Source organism: Carcharhinus amblyrhynchos, chromosome 35 (assembly GCF_965287045.1).
Source record: "Carcharhinus amblyrhynchos chromosome 35, sCarAmb.v2.hapA, whole genome shotgun sequence".
NCBI classification, from domain to species: Eukaryota; Metazoa; Chordata; class Chondrichthyes; order Carcharhiniformes; family Carcharhinidae; genus Carcharhinus; species Carcharhinus amblyrhynchos.
In genome coordinates, this window is record NC_137358.1 from 10,055,422 (window position 1) to 10,071,172 (window position 15,751).

A 15,751-nucleotide genomic window follows, 5' to 3' on the forward strand; every position below is an offset into this window, starting at 1 on the left:
AAGTTCCCCTCCAAACCACTCACCATCCTGACTTGGAAATATATCGGTCTTTCCTTCGCAGTCACTGGGTCAAAATCCTGGAATTCCCTCCCTAACGGCATTGAGGGTCAACCCACAGCACGGGGACTGCAGCGATTCAAGAAGGCAGCTCACCACCACCTTCTCAAGGAGCAACTAGGGATGGGCAATAAATGCCATCCTAGCCAGCGATGCCCATGTCCCATGAATGAATACAGAAAAAGGGATACCCACAGTGCTATAAGGGAGGGAATTCCAGGATTTTGTCTGAGGCACAGTGAAGGAATGCCGATATATTTCCTAGTCAGGATGGTGAGTGGCTTGGGGGGGGAACTTGCTGGTGATTGTCTTCCCATGTATCTTCTGCCCTTGTCCTTCTAGATGGTATAAGTCATGGGTTTGGAAGGTGCTGTCTAAGAAGTCTTGTTGAGTTTTGACACAAGTTCTCCAATTCCATACCAAATCTTAACACTATTATTCTATCAGGGGAGACAGTGTTGCAGTAGTGATAACATTGAACTAGCATTCAAATCTGGAATTAAAAATCAGTCTCAGTAATGAATTTCCCTAAAAACTCACCTGGTAGTTTCCAGGTCACTAATACCCTGTAGGGAAGGAAATCTGATGTGGAGATGCTGGCGTTGGACTGGGGTAAACACAGTAAGAAGTTTCACAATCCCAGGTTAAAGTCCAATAGGTTTATTTGGTAGTAAATGCCACAAGCTTTTGGAACACTGTTCCTTCGTCAGGTGAGTGGAGAGTTCTGATCACAAACAGGGCATATAAAGGCGCACACAGTTTACAGAATACTGATTAGAATGCAAGTCTTTACAGCTAATCTGCTTTTCAGCTATAAAGATGTGCATTCTATTCAATATTCTGTAAACTGTGTGCGCCTTTATAACTCTCCACTCACCTGACGAAGGAACAGCGTTCCAAAAGCTTGTTGCATTTACTACCAAATAAACCTGTTGGACTTTAACCTGGTGTTGTGAGACTTCTTACTGGGAAGGAAATCTGCCATCCTTAACTGGGTCTGGTCTACATGTGATATGCAACATGTGATGCTGGGCAGCATGGTGCCACAGTGGTTATCGCTGCTGCTTCACAGCACCAAGGACCCAGGTGGCACCCACAGGAAACACAGGCAGACATGGGGAGAAAGTGCAAACTCCACGCCGGAGTGACCTGAGGCCAGAATCGAACCCAGGTCCCTGCTGTGTGAGGCGGCAGTGCTAACCACTGTGCCCTTAAATCTGGATCAACTTGTGCGCAAATCACAAGGGAAATATTGGCCTTTAGCTGTCGATGAAATGGAGTAAGTTAATGGGTAGACTTTGACCAATTTGCTCTACAAAAGAACACCAATAAATTAATAAACCGTCTAGGAATTCACTGACCTACTCCCCAGCATAGCAAACTGTTCCAGTTTACTTACGCAGGTGTGCACAATGAGCTACGGTAAAGAAAAGATGAAGGGAAGCAACTCACAGACAAACTCCTATCCCACATAAATGACAACGTAGTAGAGTGAATGGAGATTCCGAACCAGCTAATAAGACTTATAGACAGAGGACAAGAAATCAGTAAAAAAAAGATTCTTAGACCAGAGAACGCTAACAATTTACACATATGTGAGTGCAGTAAAGTAAGTCAAAACTGGTAATCGTGATTTCAAAACATGTATGCCGACATTTTATAATATTTTAACATACTTAACATATAAAAATAATTAGTGACACAGATCAGCTAGATCGTCAATATCTTTTCCCAAAGGTAGAGGAGTCTAAAACTAGAGGGCATAGGTTTAAGGTGAGAGAGGAGAGATACAAAAGGGTCCAGAGGGGCAATTTTTTTCACACAGAGGGTGGTGAGTGTCTGGAACAAACTGCGAGAGGTAGTAGTAGAGGTGGGTCTTTTGAAAAGCAGTTAGACAGTCACATGGGTAAGATGGGTATAGAGGGATATGGGCCAAATGCGGATAACTGTGACTAGCTTAGGGGTTTAAAAAAAGAGTGGCATGGACAAGTTGGGCAGAAGGGCCTGTTTCCATGCTGTAAACCTCTATGACTCTATTTCAAATGCACTGTTTACTTCAGCCAAGCTAAATTACCAAAAGGCATGATGGCAAAAGTCAATAGTTTAAAGCCAAAGGTCTGGGAACAGGTTAGTCGGCAGTGGTCTTATCGGGAGAATTCCATAAGGAAGCAAATGTTGCAACTACAATCAAAGGTCTATCCTCGATAACCTTTGAATACATGCAATCACTGCCCAGACACATGGATAGATATGTCACTGGACGCAGGAACACATGATTATTAAACTTGGTAGTGGTGGGAATGTTCACTTTGACCTGACGCTAGTGTCTGCTGTTATCAGGGAACAGGGATGAGTCAATGCCAAGAGTGGAGACTACATCCAGAATCTCAACCTCACCTAACCATAATCCCTTGCTCCCACAGTGATTTGGATTCATTTGATTTATTATTGTCACATGTATTGGGATACAGTGAAAAATATTGTTTCTTGTGTGCTTTCCAGACAAAGCATACCATTCATAGAATACATCAGGAAGAAGGTAGGGAAAGGGTTGCAGAATGTAGTGTTACAGTCGTAGCTGGGGTGTAGGATAAAGATCAACTTAATATATGATAGGTTCATTCAAAGGTCTGATGGCAGCAGGGAAGAAGCTGTTCTTGAGTCAGTCGGGACATGATCTCAGACTTTTGTATCTTTTTCCCTGATGGAAGAAGGTGGAAGAGAGGAGCAAGGTGGGCCATTCGGCCCCTTCAGCCTTCCAGCATTTGATCAGATCATAACTGATCTGCTGGCGTTTCGAGCTCCACATTCTTCGTCTATCCCCGATTACCTTTGATTCTCTCGCTTTTTTGATCAGAGCAGGAGCCATACCAAGCTGTGATACATCCAGGAGGGAGAACAGAAAGATACCTCCGCTCACTGACTCCTCAATTTGGGGAAGTGTCCTCTACAGGCAGACCTGATCCCCTCTGAGTTGCAGCATTGCCCAATTCTCACTCGATCCTTTCTCTCCAGCATTATGTCTAGGTCATTCTTCAACATATCGACACTCATAGTCACTTGGCAGTAGAGGTATTGAGTATCGCTGAAAAAAGACATGCTATTGAATCTTTACATCTTGCACGCATCAGGACAGATTTGCAAGAACCATTTATACTGCATGAGAAGAGGGTGCTGATTGGTTGCAAGAGGGGTCTGCTTGGTAGAAGTGTTGCCATGGAGAATATACCGAGGAACGGTTAACTAAGCATGTTCATGTACTGTGTCTTTTGCAACTAAATAAAAGCTTGGGGTGGGAGGGGAGGAGGTGCAAGGACAGCCATTTCCTGGTTTATTTCCCATGCCTTGACCAATCAGAATCGAACTGCCTGGTTTGAATTTAAACAAGAGGTCGGCAGTTAACTGTTCCCTGGTGCACTCTCCAGGGCAAGGTCTCTCCCAATCAGAGTCCTCTTGCCAATCAATCAGCACCCTCTTCTTGTGCAGTATAATTTGTTGTTCACTGAGACTTGCGAATCAGTCCTGATGTGTAAGGTGAGATGCTCCGACAGCACGCCCCTTCCTCCAGCAATGCTTACACTCACAAAAGCAGTATAGCTACACTCAACAAAATGACGATGTATAGTTTAATTAAAAGGTGACAGTTCTGGGTTTGTGGGTCACATTCTTGCCTCTTAGTCAAATAGTCGTGGGTACAAGTCCTACTTGAGTACAAAACCTAGGCTGACATTGCTATTGAGGACTGTGATACACTGTGCCTTTAAGAAATGTACTAAATGTCATGTTTCTGATAAAGGGTATGTTTATATTTCAGCTCCGAATGCGGCACCAATTGTCTACAGCTGACACCCCATACTGCAGAAGTATAATTGCTCCTAAATATTAGAATGTTTGTTTTAATCTCAGTTTTGTTATTTTAGGGGTTTTAGAGTAGAGTTTGATTTGGTAAGGGAGGTGATGGCCTCGTGGTATTATCACCAGACCATTAATCCAGAAACTCAGCTAGTGTCCCATGGTTAAAATCTCACCGTGGCATGTGCTGGAATTTGAATTCAGTAAAAAAAAAACTGGAATTAAGAATCTGATGACTGTGAAACTATTGTCGATGTTGGGAAAAAACCCATCTGGTTCATTAACGTCCTTTAGGGAAGGAAATCTGCCATCCTTACCCAGTCTGGCCTACATATGACTCCAGAGCCACGCCAATGTGGTTGACTCTCAACTGCCCTCAGGCAACTAGGGATGGGCAGTAAATGCTGGCCCAGCCAGCGATGCCCATGAAACACGAATGAATAAAAAAAAGAGAAAGTCATGTGAAATGGGTGAAGCTAGGTATACAGAGAGACAAGGAGGCAGTTGCTGTTTGAATTTGAAAAAGAGTAGTAGCACTTTCTCTCTCTCTCTTGCTCTGTCAGGAAATTAAAATCTGGGATGTGCTAGATAATAGGCATCACTCTCAAGAGTCTGTAAAAGGCAAGAGATGTTCCCTCCCACTCTCTCTCTCTCTGGAGTTCTGCTATTTGAGAATCACAGAAGCATAGAACCCCACAGTGCAGAAGGAGGCCATTCAGCCTATCAAGCCTGCACCAACCACAATCCCACCCAGGCCTTACCTCATAACCCCATGCACTTACCCTAGCTAGTCCTCCTGACAGTAAGAGGCAGCTTAACACGGCCAATCGACTTAACCTGCGTATCTTTGGAGTGTGGGAGGAAACTGGAGCAGACCAATGAGAGACCCCTCCCACTATCTCTACCACCACCACTTTCCCTCCCACCCCTCCCCTCCATCCCTCCCGCTCATAACCCCCACACCCCCAGCCCACCTACCTGCATGTCCCTGGCCTGTGTGCTTCTCATCCGCTCCAGCCGCTGAAGCTCTGCATTTGCTCCCCCAAGGACTTCAGTCCTCTTCCGGTGCTCCATTTCAAATCGCCGTTTACTATCCTACAAAGGATGAAAACCATCCACAATTTCAGAACTGGAACGTTCCAGGCAAAGGGACTGTCGAGTCTCCGACAGTTTTTTTCTCGTCTTGCTCTCAAGAGTGGATCCCGCACCCGTCAATGGTCACGAGAAAGGCTGAGAATTGGCCAACATCCAGCACATGATCTCTCCGTCCTGCTGCACTGGTCGATTAGCGCAGCATGGCGGGAAATTTGAAAGGGAGGATAAAAATACTCGATGCATTGAATTGCCTCCTTCTGCACTGTAGGGATTGTATGATCAGATCAGCTATGAAGGGCATCAGGCCCTTCATGATCCTCCCGGGCCATTTTTGATGATGTAATCAGCCTCGTCCCAGGCAATTTAAATATTTATAGGCTGATTTAAATATGATGAGCAAGCCTGGGACATAATGGTCCTGACTCGCTTAGCTTTCTAGTCTTGCTAGTGGAGGTTCTCACCAGCAAGGATCACAGATGGTTCCCACTCATAGGGACCTGACCTAATGACCTCGTTGGTGGGACAAGAGGCCATTGAGGCCCCCTCCCTGGGTGTTGGGGAAGCAGGGCTGGGAAGTGCCCCTTGACGTGCCAGCCTGTCACCCTGGCACTGCTCACCGGCACCTGGCAATGCCAAGGGATGGGGTCTGAGGAAACAGGGCCCCACGGGGAAGAGCCAGATGGGTGCAGAGCCACGCAGGGAAGGGTGGGGGGAACTCTGCATCGGAGGGGGGGTGGTGGTGGGGTCAGAAAACAGAGGTTGGGGCCACCCATGGGAGGGGGTGACAATCAGGTGGTGATTGAGGGGGGCAAGCAATCGGTAGGTGGGAAGGGGAGCAGAGGGCTGGTGATTGGGAGAGAGGCAATCAGGGGGGTGTCGGGGAGTTGAGAGGGCAATGTCCATGGGGAGATGGGGTCGGGTGGTTGACAGATCTCCTGTACACTATGTAGATTTGTACACAATATATAGGAAACCAGGGCGCATGCCTGGCAATCTTAGAATCCATCCCTCCCAACCCCCTGCACCGCCCCCCCCCCCCCCCCCCCCCCACCTCACCCCACAGCTGTGAAAACCCCTTCTGCCAAAGTCAACAGAGCATAGGAAAATTGCATGGGCTAGCTCGCTGAAATTGCTAAATTGCCCCTTAGTGTCAGGGGTTTATCAGAGTAAATACATGGGGTTAGGGCCTGGGTGGGATTGTTGCCAGGGCAGGCTCGATGCTTCGAATTGGCTCCTTCCGCACTGTAGGGATTGCACGATCAGATCAGCTATGATCTTATCAAAAGGCGGGGCAGGCTAGAACGGTTGAATGGCCTCACCCTCCTATTACACATGCTGAAACCGAATAATGAAGGAAACCCTTTGAGATTTACTCACAGTTATGTACTCTACGTCTAACTCCATATTACGGCCCATCTCTCGCAGGAGCTCATCATTGAATCTGCGAAACTAAAAGCACAAACGTCAGATATCAGAATGCCAGGCCCACTGTGAGGCCTCATCGTCAAGTTGGCAAACATCTGGCAGCGTTGGAACATTTTATCATCTTTAAGAAGACTCACTGATGTTTCAAGACATGGTATTCAGTTAGTAAGTGCACAGAACTGGACGCAAGCTTACTGACATCAAATTAATAATGCAATGGTGTGTGTTTTTTGTCCATGAATGAAGGACTGAGGCACATGGCCTAGCACGGGCTATTAATAAGAGATGGAGAAAAGATGGAGGGGAGTAAGGAGAGTATGGTTAGGGACCAGATCAAAAACTCCAAGGTATTTTATGAACTTAGCCCAGACCCCCAACTTATACTTCTGAATTTGGCATTAAGGTGAGCATAAGGTATTTCTCTCTGGGTATGATTCGAGCGGCCCACTAGGAAGCTTTTATCAAAACAAACTTTATTTAAGATCACTGTCAGAATATAACAAAAAGAATTGGTATAACTTTTAACAATTAAAATCCTTCAAGATGACAAAACGTAATTCTTAACAGCTATCCAATATAGTTCCAATTTAAGCAATTTCCCCATAGACATGGAATCATAGAATCCCTACAGTACAGAAGGAGGCCATTTGGCCCATCGAGTCTGCACCAACAACAATCCCACCCTATCCCCATAACCCCACCTGGAGGAAACCCATGCAGACACAGGGGAGAATGTGCTAACTGCACAAAGGCAGTGACTCAAGCCGGGAATCGAACCTGGTCCCTGGTGCAGTGAGGCAGCAGTGCTAACTATTGTGCCAACGTGATTCAACAATTTTGTGAGAATCAACAATGGTTTCATGGTTAAGGCACTCTTCAAATGCGGACAATAAAAATATAACAAAACTTACTCCAACTTATAAATCAAAGAAAGGGTTTAATAAAGAAACTTCATTACTCCAAACTTGGAGCCTCACCCTGGGCCACTCCAACTTCTCCAAAATTCCCAACAGGTTCTTATTTATAATGCGTCAGCTGACCATCATTTCATTCTGTAATTGGTTCCATGGTTTATTGGGTCAGCTGACCCTTACAGCTTATTACTATTGGTCACATTAAATCCAATACAAAATTGTCACTGGTTACATTCTAACAGTCACTGTTACTGAGAATAATTCTAAATTTTATTAACCTGAATTTAAATTCCTCCAGCTGATGTGGTGGGATTGAACTTGTGCCCTCAGAGCATCAACCTGGGCCTCAGGATTACTAGCACACTACCACACCTTCCCCCCCACCACCCCCCCCCCCCCCCCCCACCTCCCCAGTGCTTCTGTGACTAAGTCTGGATCCAACCTTCAATTATTCAGACCAATTGAGGCAATCTGTGTAATCCATTTTGTGACAAAGGGTTGTGAATGTAGCCCAATCCATCACACAAACTCCATCCATTGACTCTGTCTACACTTCCCGCTGCCTTGGAAAAGCAGCCAGCATAATCAAGGACCCCCCACACACATCGGACATTCTCTCTTCCACCTTTGACAGTCAGGAAGGAGATACAAAAGTCTGAGGTCACGTACCAACCGATTCAAGAACAGCTTCCTCCCTGCTGCTGTCAGACTTTTGAATGGACCTACCTCGCATTAAGTTGATCTTTCTCTACACCCTAACTGTGACTGTAACACTACATTCTGCACTCTCTCCTTTCCTTCTCTATGAATGGTATGCCTTGTCTGTATAGCGTGCAAGAAACAATACTTTTCACTGTATACTAATACATGTAACAATAATAAATCAAATTAAAATCAAAATAATCTAGAATTATGTCCCACCTAAAAGAGGAAGTACTTACAATCACTTCCAGGTCATTGCTGAGTTGCCTCTGAGTATCCATCATCTGCAGCAAGACCTGACCTTAACAAGAACAGGAAAACAAGTAGGGGAATCAATGTAAAGAGGTAACAGCGGAAAGATTTAAACCACTTCACCGTTAGGGACCTGGTTTGAAATTTAACCTGAATTAAAAAACAGAGGCTCAGTACATATGAAGGAGGCCTTTCAGCCCATCTTCCTGACAAATTACACATTGTAGTTCTTCCATCGTGGCAACGAAAGGATCCTCAAGGAGTCTGGGGTTATCCCCTCCAACATTCCACTAGGAATTCCTTTCCAAACTTTGATCACTATGCTTTCATAGAATCCTTACAATGCAGAAGGAGGCCACTTTGCCCATCACACTTGCACCAACTACAATCCCACTGGGCCCTATTGCTGCAACCCCACATATTTACCCTGTTAATCCCTAGGCACTAGGGTCAATTTAGCATGGCCAATCAACCTAACCCACATAGCTTTGGATTGTGGCAGGAAGAATGTGCAAACTTCATGCAGACAGTGATCCGAGGCTGGAATTGAACCAGGGTCCCTAGCACAGAGAGGCAGCAGTGCCACTGTGCCACACCATGCCAAAATTTGCCTTAACCAAAGTGGTGCTGGAAAGTAACATTCGCTGCCCACCCCTCGCCCCATGCCTCTCATTTTTGAGGGGGCAGGAGACGGTTCACCAATGCAGCGGCACATTTGTGCAGTTGCTTTTACGCAGAAGAATTTGTGGTATCCCACGTTTCTGAAACACAAGCATTAACAATTTGATTCAAACGTTTAAGCCTCTCAGTTATTTGGAATAGTCAGGTACCCTTTTGGTGGGATCAGGTATCCCTTGGAGGGATAACATGTATCTCTTTGGGATTGCTAATAGTGGACAGGAATGTGGGGGAAAAGCAGATAAAGTGTGTCAGACTGTCAAGCTGTCAAGTCATTTAAATCCCCTGCTCTTTAAATTTTGACAAAACAAAACATGCAGTTAAAAGAAATTGGTGCTTGTAATTTCAATGTTTGTTGACATACGACTGAGTGTCATTATTATTGTATTATTTCTGCCTGACCTTTTGCACAGCATATCATCAAAGTGCCTGACCTCTAAGTTCACAGTTTGATTGACAGCTTCCAGTTGTCATAAAGAAATCAGCGAACTTTGCTGTGGGGTTAGGAATACAAATGCTTGTTTGTGTAAGGAATTAAGTACTGTCAGGGATTTAAATGTATTGAATGGGGATTTATCAATGACTGTTTATTTTAAAACAGCAAAGTCTGTAATAAATACCTCAAAATTTATGTCATCTCAGTATGGCTCTTGAGTTCTGCTCATCACGCCAATGAGGTGAGTTGGCATGGAGGGTGTTAGGGCAAAGGGCAGCAGGTGGGGTGTTTGAATTGGCATAGGGACTGTCAACCATGAGTGGGGTTATGGGTTGGCATGAATTGGCACTAGATTGGTTCAGAGGCCATAGCATGGGCTAGGAGACATAGTTTGGTATGGAGAAGGGCCATTAAGGTGGATAGGAGACATGAGGTGCCATGTGTGTTGGCATGGATTGGGTATGGGGGGTGTGTGGGGAGGGATGGGGTGAGGGCTAGAGGGCTGCTTTTTATTTTCATTACTACTAGATGGATGGCATGATGGCACAGTGCTTAGCACTACTGCCTCACAGCTCCAGGGACCTGGGTTTGAATCCAGCCTTGAGTGACTGTGTGGAGTTTGTACACTCTGTTGGCGTGTCTGCATGAGGTTCCTCTGGGTGGTCCGGTTTCCTCCCACACTCCGAAGATACAAGGGGTAAAATTTTTGAAGTGCGAGGGCAAGTTTTTTTTTTACACAGAGGGTGGTTGGTGGGTGCCTGGAACTTGCTGACAGGGTAGGTAGAGGAAGCAGATATGATGGCGAGTTTTAAGGGGCATCTGGACAATACATGAATAGGATGGGAATGGAGGGATATGGTCCCAGAAGTGTAGGGGGTTTTAGTTCAGTCAGGCAGTACGGTCAGTGCAGGCTTTGAGGGCCGAAGGGCCTGTTCTTTGTTCATTGTTATGTGTAAGTTAGGTGGATTGGCCATGCTAAATTGCCGTTCAGTGTCCAAAGATGTGCAGGTTAGGTGGATTGGCCATGATAAACTGTCCCTTTGTGGCCAAAGATCTGTAGGTTAGGTGGGATTGACCGTGCTAAGTTGCCCCTTAGTTTCCAAAGATGTAAAGGATTAGTGGATTGGCCATGGTGAATGCGCGGGGTCACAGGGATAGGGCAGAGGCTTGCGCCTGGCTGGGATGCTCTCGTGGAGAGTTGGTGGACAGTGGATGGGCTGAATGGTCTCCTTCTGCACTGTAGGGGTTTTAAGGTAAACTGATTAAAGCCTTTTCCCCTTACACAGCAAAAATGTTGTCGTCCTCAGCTTATTGTAATTGAAGCCTAAAGGCACAGAAAGTGAGCAGCAGCAATTTCGCTACTTCAAGGTGGGAGATAAGGAACACATTTTACAACACTTCTTTGTTCCCATCAGCCAGACAATATATGATATCGTCACTTAGCAACCAATGATTATTGTACGTGAAAATTCGGATCCAGGTCAAAGTATTTGTCATTTTTTTTGTTTTAAAGAGATAGCTACAAGCTGCAGAGTTCGTTCCTGTTTATATATTCAATCATGGGGCATGGATGTCACTGGCTGGGCCAGCATTTATTGCCCATCCCTAGTTGCCCCTTGAGAAGGTGGTGGTGAGCTGCCTTCTTGAATCGCTGCAGTCCCCGTACTGTGGGTTGACCCACAATGCCGATCGGGAGGGAATTCCAAGATAGCGACTGCGAAGGAACGGCCGATATATTTCCAAGTTAGGATGGTGAGTGGCTTGGAGGGGAACTTGCAGCTGGTGGGTGTTCCCATGTATCTGCTGCCCTTGTCCTTCTAGATGGAAGTGGTCGTGGGTTTGGAAGGTGCTGTCCAAGGATCTTTGGTGAATTGCTGCAGTGCATCTTGTAGATGGTACACACTGCTGCTACTGAGCGTCAGTGATGAAGGAATGGATGTTTGTGGATGTGGTGCCAATCAAACAGGCTGCTTTGCCCTGGACGGTGTTGAGCTTCTTGAGTGTTGGAGCTGCACCCATCCAGGCAAGTGGAGAGTATTCCATCACACTCCTGACTTGTGCCTTGTAGATGGTGGACAGACTTTGGGGAGTCAGGAGGTGAGTTACTTGCCGCAGTATTCCTAGCCTTTGACCTGCTCTTGTAGCCACTGTGTTAATGCGGTGAGTCCAGTTGAGTTTCTGGTCAATGGTAACCCCCAGGATATTGGTACTAAGGAATGACTATCCATAGATAGGTAGGTTTTCCAATCGGCATATTAGCCTGATTGGCTTTTGGTGGCAATTGCTTTTGAGTGATTTCAGTTCCCCCTTTATGGTTGAATCGTGCCGTCAAAAATGGACAATTCTGAGGAAACCTTAAAGGAACAGACATGTACCTTGGTCAAGGAGCAAGACCCGCTTGGCCCGAAAGACCCACTCAGATGGAAGAGTGTAAGGATAAACCCAGCCCAAAGTCTCCTCAGTCTGCTCATCCTCAATGAAGTCCTGGTGAAAGTGGCTCAATCAAAAAGGACTAGACTAGAATCATAGAATCCCCATAGTGCAGAAGGGGCCATTCGGCCCATCAAGCCTATACTGACGACAATCCCAGGGCCTATCTCCATATCCATCCTACCAATTCCCCTGACACTAACAGGTAATTTAGCATGGCCAATGCCCCTAACCTGCACATTTTTGGACACTAAGGGGCAATTTACCATTGCCAATCCACCTAACCTACACATCTTTGGGCTCTGGAGGAAACTGGAGCTCCCAGAGGAAATCCACACAGACACTGGGAGAACGTGCAGACTCCACACAGACAGTGACCCAAGGTCAGAATCGAACCCAGGTTCCTGGCGCTGAGAGACAGCAGTGCTAACCACTGTGCTGCCTTACAAAAATGACATTGATCAGTCAATTTAGGTTACAGAAATACTGTTGTGGAAATGCACTGCTCTTATAATTGGTGCTATTCCGAGACGTTATCAACGTTTACACAGCAGCTAACCTCAGCCGCAGCTGCTCCAAGAGTCATTGGCAATGGAGATATTTCATTGGGTAGCATCCAATACTTCTCGCCTTGGAGAACATGTGACAAAAAAAGACGGCCCATACGGCAGTCCAAAGATGTGCGGGTTAGGCGGATTGGCCATGCTAAATTGACCCTTGTGTCAGGGGGACTAGCACGATAAATGTGTGGGGTTACGGGAACAGGGCCTGGGTGGGATTGTGGGTGGTGCAAGACTTTATTGGCCGAATGGCCTCCTTCTGTACTGTAGGGATTCACTGCATGAGCGGGTTCATCCCATACGTCAGGTGGCCACTTTACCTCAGGAGAGACCATGGACCCTGCCCTGGAAGCCCTGGTCCTGAGGAGAATTGATTCTTACCCAGTGTCTGAGACGTGGACGTCCGAAGAGCTTGTTCGCCAAATCTCCCCACCGCAACAAAATAAGCATTCGCTGCCCCGGCCAGCACTGCAAGGAAGAAGGCAATTAGAAAGATTTCAAAGTGGGCATTCAATAAAGAGTCAGTGATAGAATCCCTACGGTGCAGAAGGAGGTCATTCTGCCCATTGAGCCTGTCCGGACAACAATCCCACCCAGGCTCTATCCTCATAACCCCATGTATTTACCCTGCTCACCTCCCTAACACTAAGGGGCAATTTAGCATGGCCAATCCACCTAACCTGCACATCTTTGGACACTAAGGGGCAATTTAGCATGGCCAATCCACCTAACCTGCACATCTTTGGACACTAAGGGACAATTTAGCATGGCCAATCCACCTAACCTGCACATCTTTGGACACTAAGGGGCAATTTAGCATGGCCAATCCACCTAACCTACACATCTTTTGACACTAAGGGGCAATTTAGCCTGGCCAATCCACCTAACCTGCACATCTTCAGACCCCCAATGATAATTGAGTGTAAACTGAGGGAGTGTAGCAGGGTTGAAGGCGTCAACTTTTTATCCCCTTCCCCATCTCGGATTGATGTCAAAGGTCCCGTCTTTGCCATTTCAAAGAAGAGTGGTTAGGTTCTCTCTCACATCCGAGATAACATCATCCTTCAACCAACATCACCAATCTCAGGTTAATCATTAGCACACGGCCGCCTGGGGGACTTTGCTGTGTGTGTAAACCGGCTGCTGCATTTCTGACCTTATACCAATAAACAGACTTGAGAAGGAAGTACTTCACTGACTGTAAAACCCTGTAGGATTTCCTGAGGCCCTGTGTCCGCAATGAGGTGGTGGTGTTAGTGGTATTGTCGCTGGACTAGCAATCAGAAGAGCCGGATTCAGATCCCACCATGGCAGATGGTGAAATGTGAAACCATTTTCAATGATCATAAAAACCCTTCTGGCCCTTTAGCGAAGGAAAGGTGAGCACTACTGCCTCACAGCGCCAGGGACTCGGGTTTGATTCTGGCCTCGGGCCACTGTCTGTGTGGAGTTTGCACATTCTCCCCATGTCTGCGTGGATTTCCTCCAGGTGCTCCCACAGTCTAAAGATGTGCAGGTTAGGTGGATCGGCCATGCTAAATTACCTTTTAGTATCAGGGGATTAACTGGGTAAATACGTGCCGTTAAGGGGATAGGGCCTGGGTGGGATTGTTGCCAGTGCAGGTCGATGGGCCAAATGGCCTCTTTCTGCACGGCAGGGATTCTATGATTCTGTGAAATCTGGCCTACAAGTGATTGGAAATCCACAGCAATGTGATTGACTCTTAACTGCCCCTCTGGCAAGTCAGTCAGTTCAAAGATAATTGGGATGGGTAACAAAGCCAGTGACGTCCAATATCCCATAGATAAACTTTTTAAAGTGCAAGAGAATGGAAAGAAAAATTGGACAGTTAACATCTCCCTCATAAAAACCATGACAAGAACATTAATTGATCGCTGTGTGTACGCTTGGCCGGTTAAGAACTCAGGAGTGAGTGGTTCCTAAATAAACAATACGGTGGGTCTGCCTTGCGCAAGCACAGGGTAACAGGGACAATAAATCAACATGTTACTATGACTCATGACTTAAGGGAGTTACACGCACTCAATGACAACCTGGAAAAAAACCTTCAGCCCATTGAGTTGAATCCAACATTGCAGAAGGAGGCCATTCAGCCCACTGAGTCTGCACCGACCACAGTCCCACCCAGGCCCAATCCCGATAACCTCATGCCTTTACCCTGGATAGTGTCAGGAGGAACTAAGGGGTGATTTAGCATGGCCAATGCACCTACCCTGCACACCTTTGGACTGTGGGAGGAAACCGGAGCACCCGGAGGAAACCCACGCAGACACGGGGCGAACGCGCAAACTCCACACAGACAGTGACCCAAGCCGGGGATCAAACCTGGGTCCCCGGGGCTGAGAGGCAGCAGCGCTAACCCACTGTGCTGCCTTCAAGATTTAAGGGGGCTGACTGCACACCAAGGGCAATTAGGGATGAGCAACCAAACAGTAACAATCTTCAAGCTGCTTTATATGGGAGAGAAGCAGACAGAACTATAAAGACATTCCAACTAAAAATGGTGAGTTAGTCTTGTTATCTGTTTAAATATTTAGCTGTAGAATATTTAAGGCTCAGTGTGGAGTTTTGGGTTTATTTGTGTGAGGGATATCAATTTTACTCCAAGCTACCTGCTGTGACACAGTATCGGGGAACCCAAACACTGTCTGCTGTAGTTTGTAATGTATCTGAAATAGTTTCTAGCCAGCAATGCCCGCAGCCTGTGGAATAATGAAATAAACGGTGAGGTGACATGGGGGCAGCATGGTGGTTAGCACTGCTACCTCACAGTGCCAGGGACCCAGGTTCGATTCCCGGCGCCATCCAGAAAGTCCATGAGCCACCTTCTCGAACCGCTGCAGTCCCTGAGATGTAGGTACACCCACAGCGCTGTTAGGGAGTTTAACTTGGTCAACAAGAAGTAATTGGTCTTATTTTTAGGAAGCACCCACCCATAGTGTTAACCAGCTTCCCCACACACAAACACACACAAATGTCACATTGCTTCAAACTTCTTCCAAAATTTTATCCAGCGACAGTGAAGGAACGGCTGATAATATTCTCCACCTCCCCCCCCCCCCCCAAAAAAAAGAGATGGCACAGTGGTTAGCACTGCTGCCTCACAGCGCCAGGGACCCAGGTTCAATTCCTGCTTGGGTCACTGTCTGTGCAGAGTCTGCACGTTCTCCCCATGTCTGCGTGGGTTTCCTCTGGGTGCTCTGGTTTCCTCCCATGGTCTTAAAGATGTGCTGGATAGGTGCATTGACCTGAACAGGTGCCAAACTGTGACCACTGGGGAATTTCACAGTAACGTCATTGCAGTGTTAATGTAAGCCTTACTTGTGAC

At 46.5% G+C, this 15,751-nt stretch overlaps 1 protein-coding gene across 1 annotated transcript in view; it reads right to left on the minus strand.

Annotated features, from left to right (window-relative positions):
- LOC145361717 (BAR/IMD domain-containing adapter protein 2-like 2) overlaps nt 1-15,751 on the minus strand; it is a 50,717-nt gene that overhangs the window by 25,732 nt on the left and 9,234 nt on the right. Inside the window, exons 3-6 of the mRNA XM_080217641.1 lie at nt 12,783-12,869; nt 8,285-8,346; nt 6,382-6,453; nt 4,888-5,004 (exon numbers count right to left, since the gene is read on the minus strand). Coding sequence (XP_080073767.1) covers nt 4,888-5,004; nt 6,382-6,453; nt 8,285-8,346; nt 12,783-12,869 — 338 coding nt within the window. The remainder of the gene's footprint in view (nt 1-4,887; nt 5,005-6,381; nt 6,454-8,284; nt 8,347-12,782; nt 12,870-15,751) is intronic.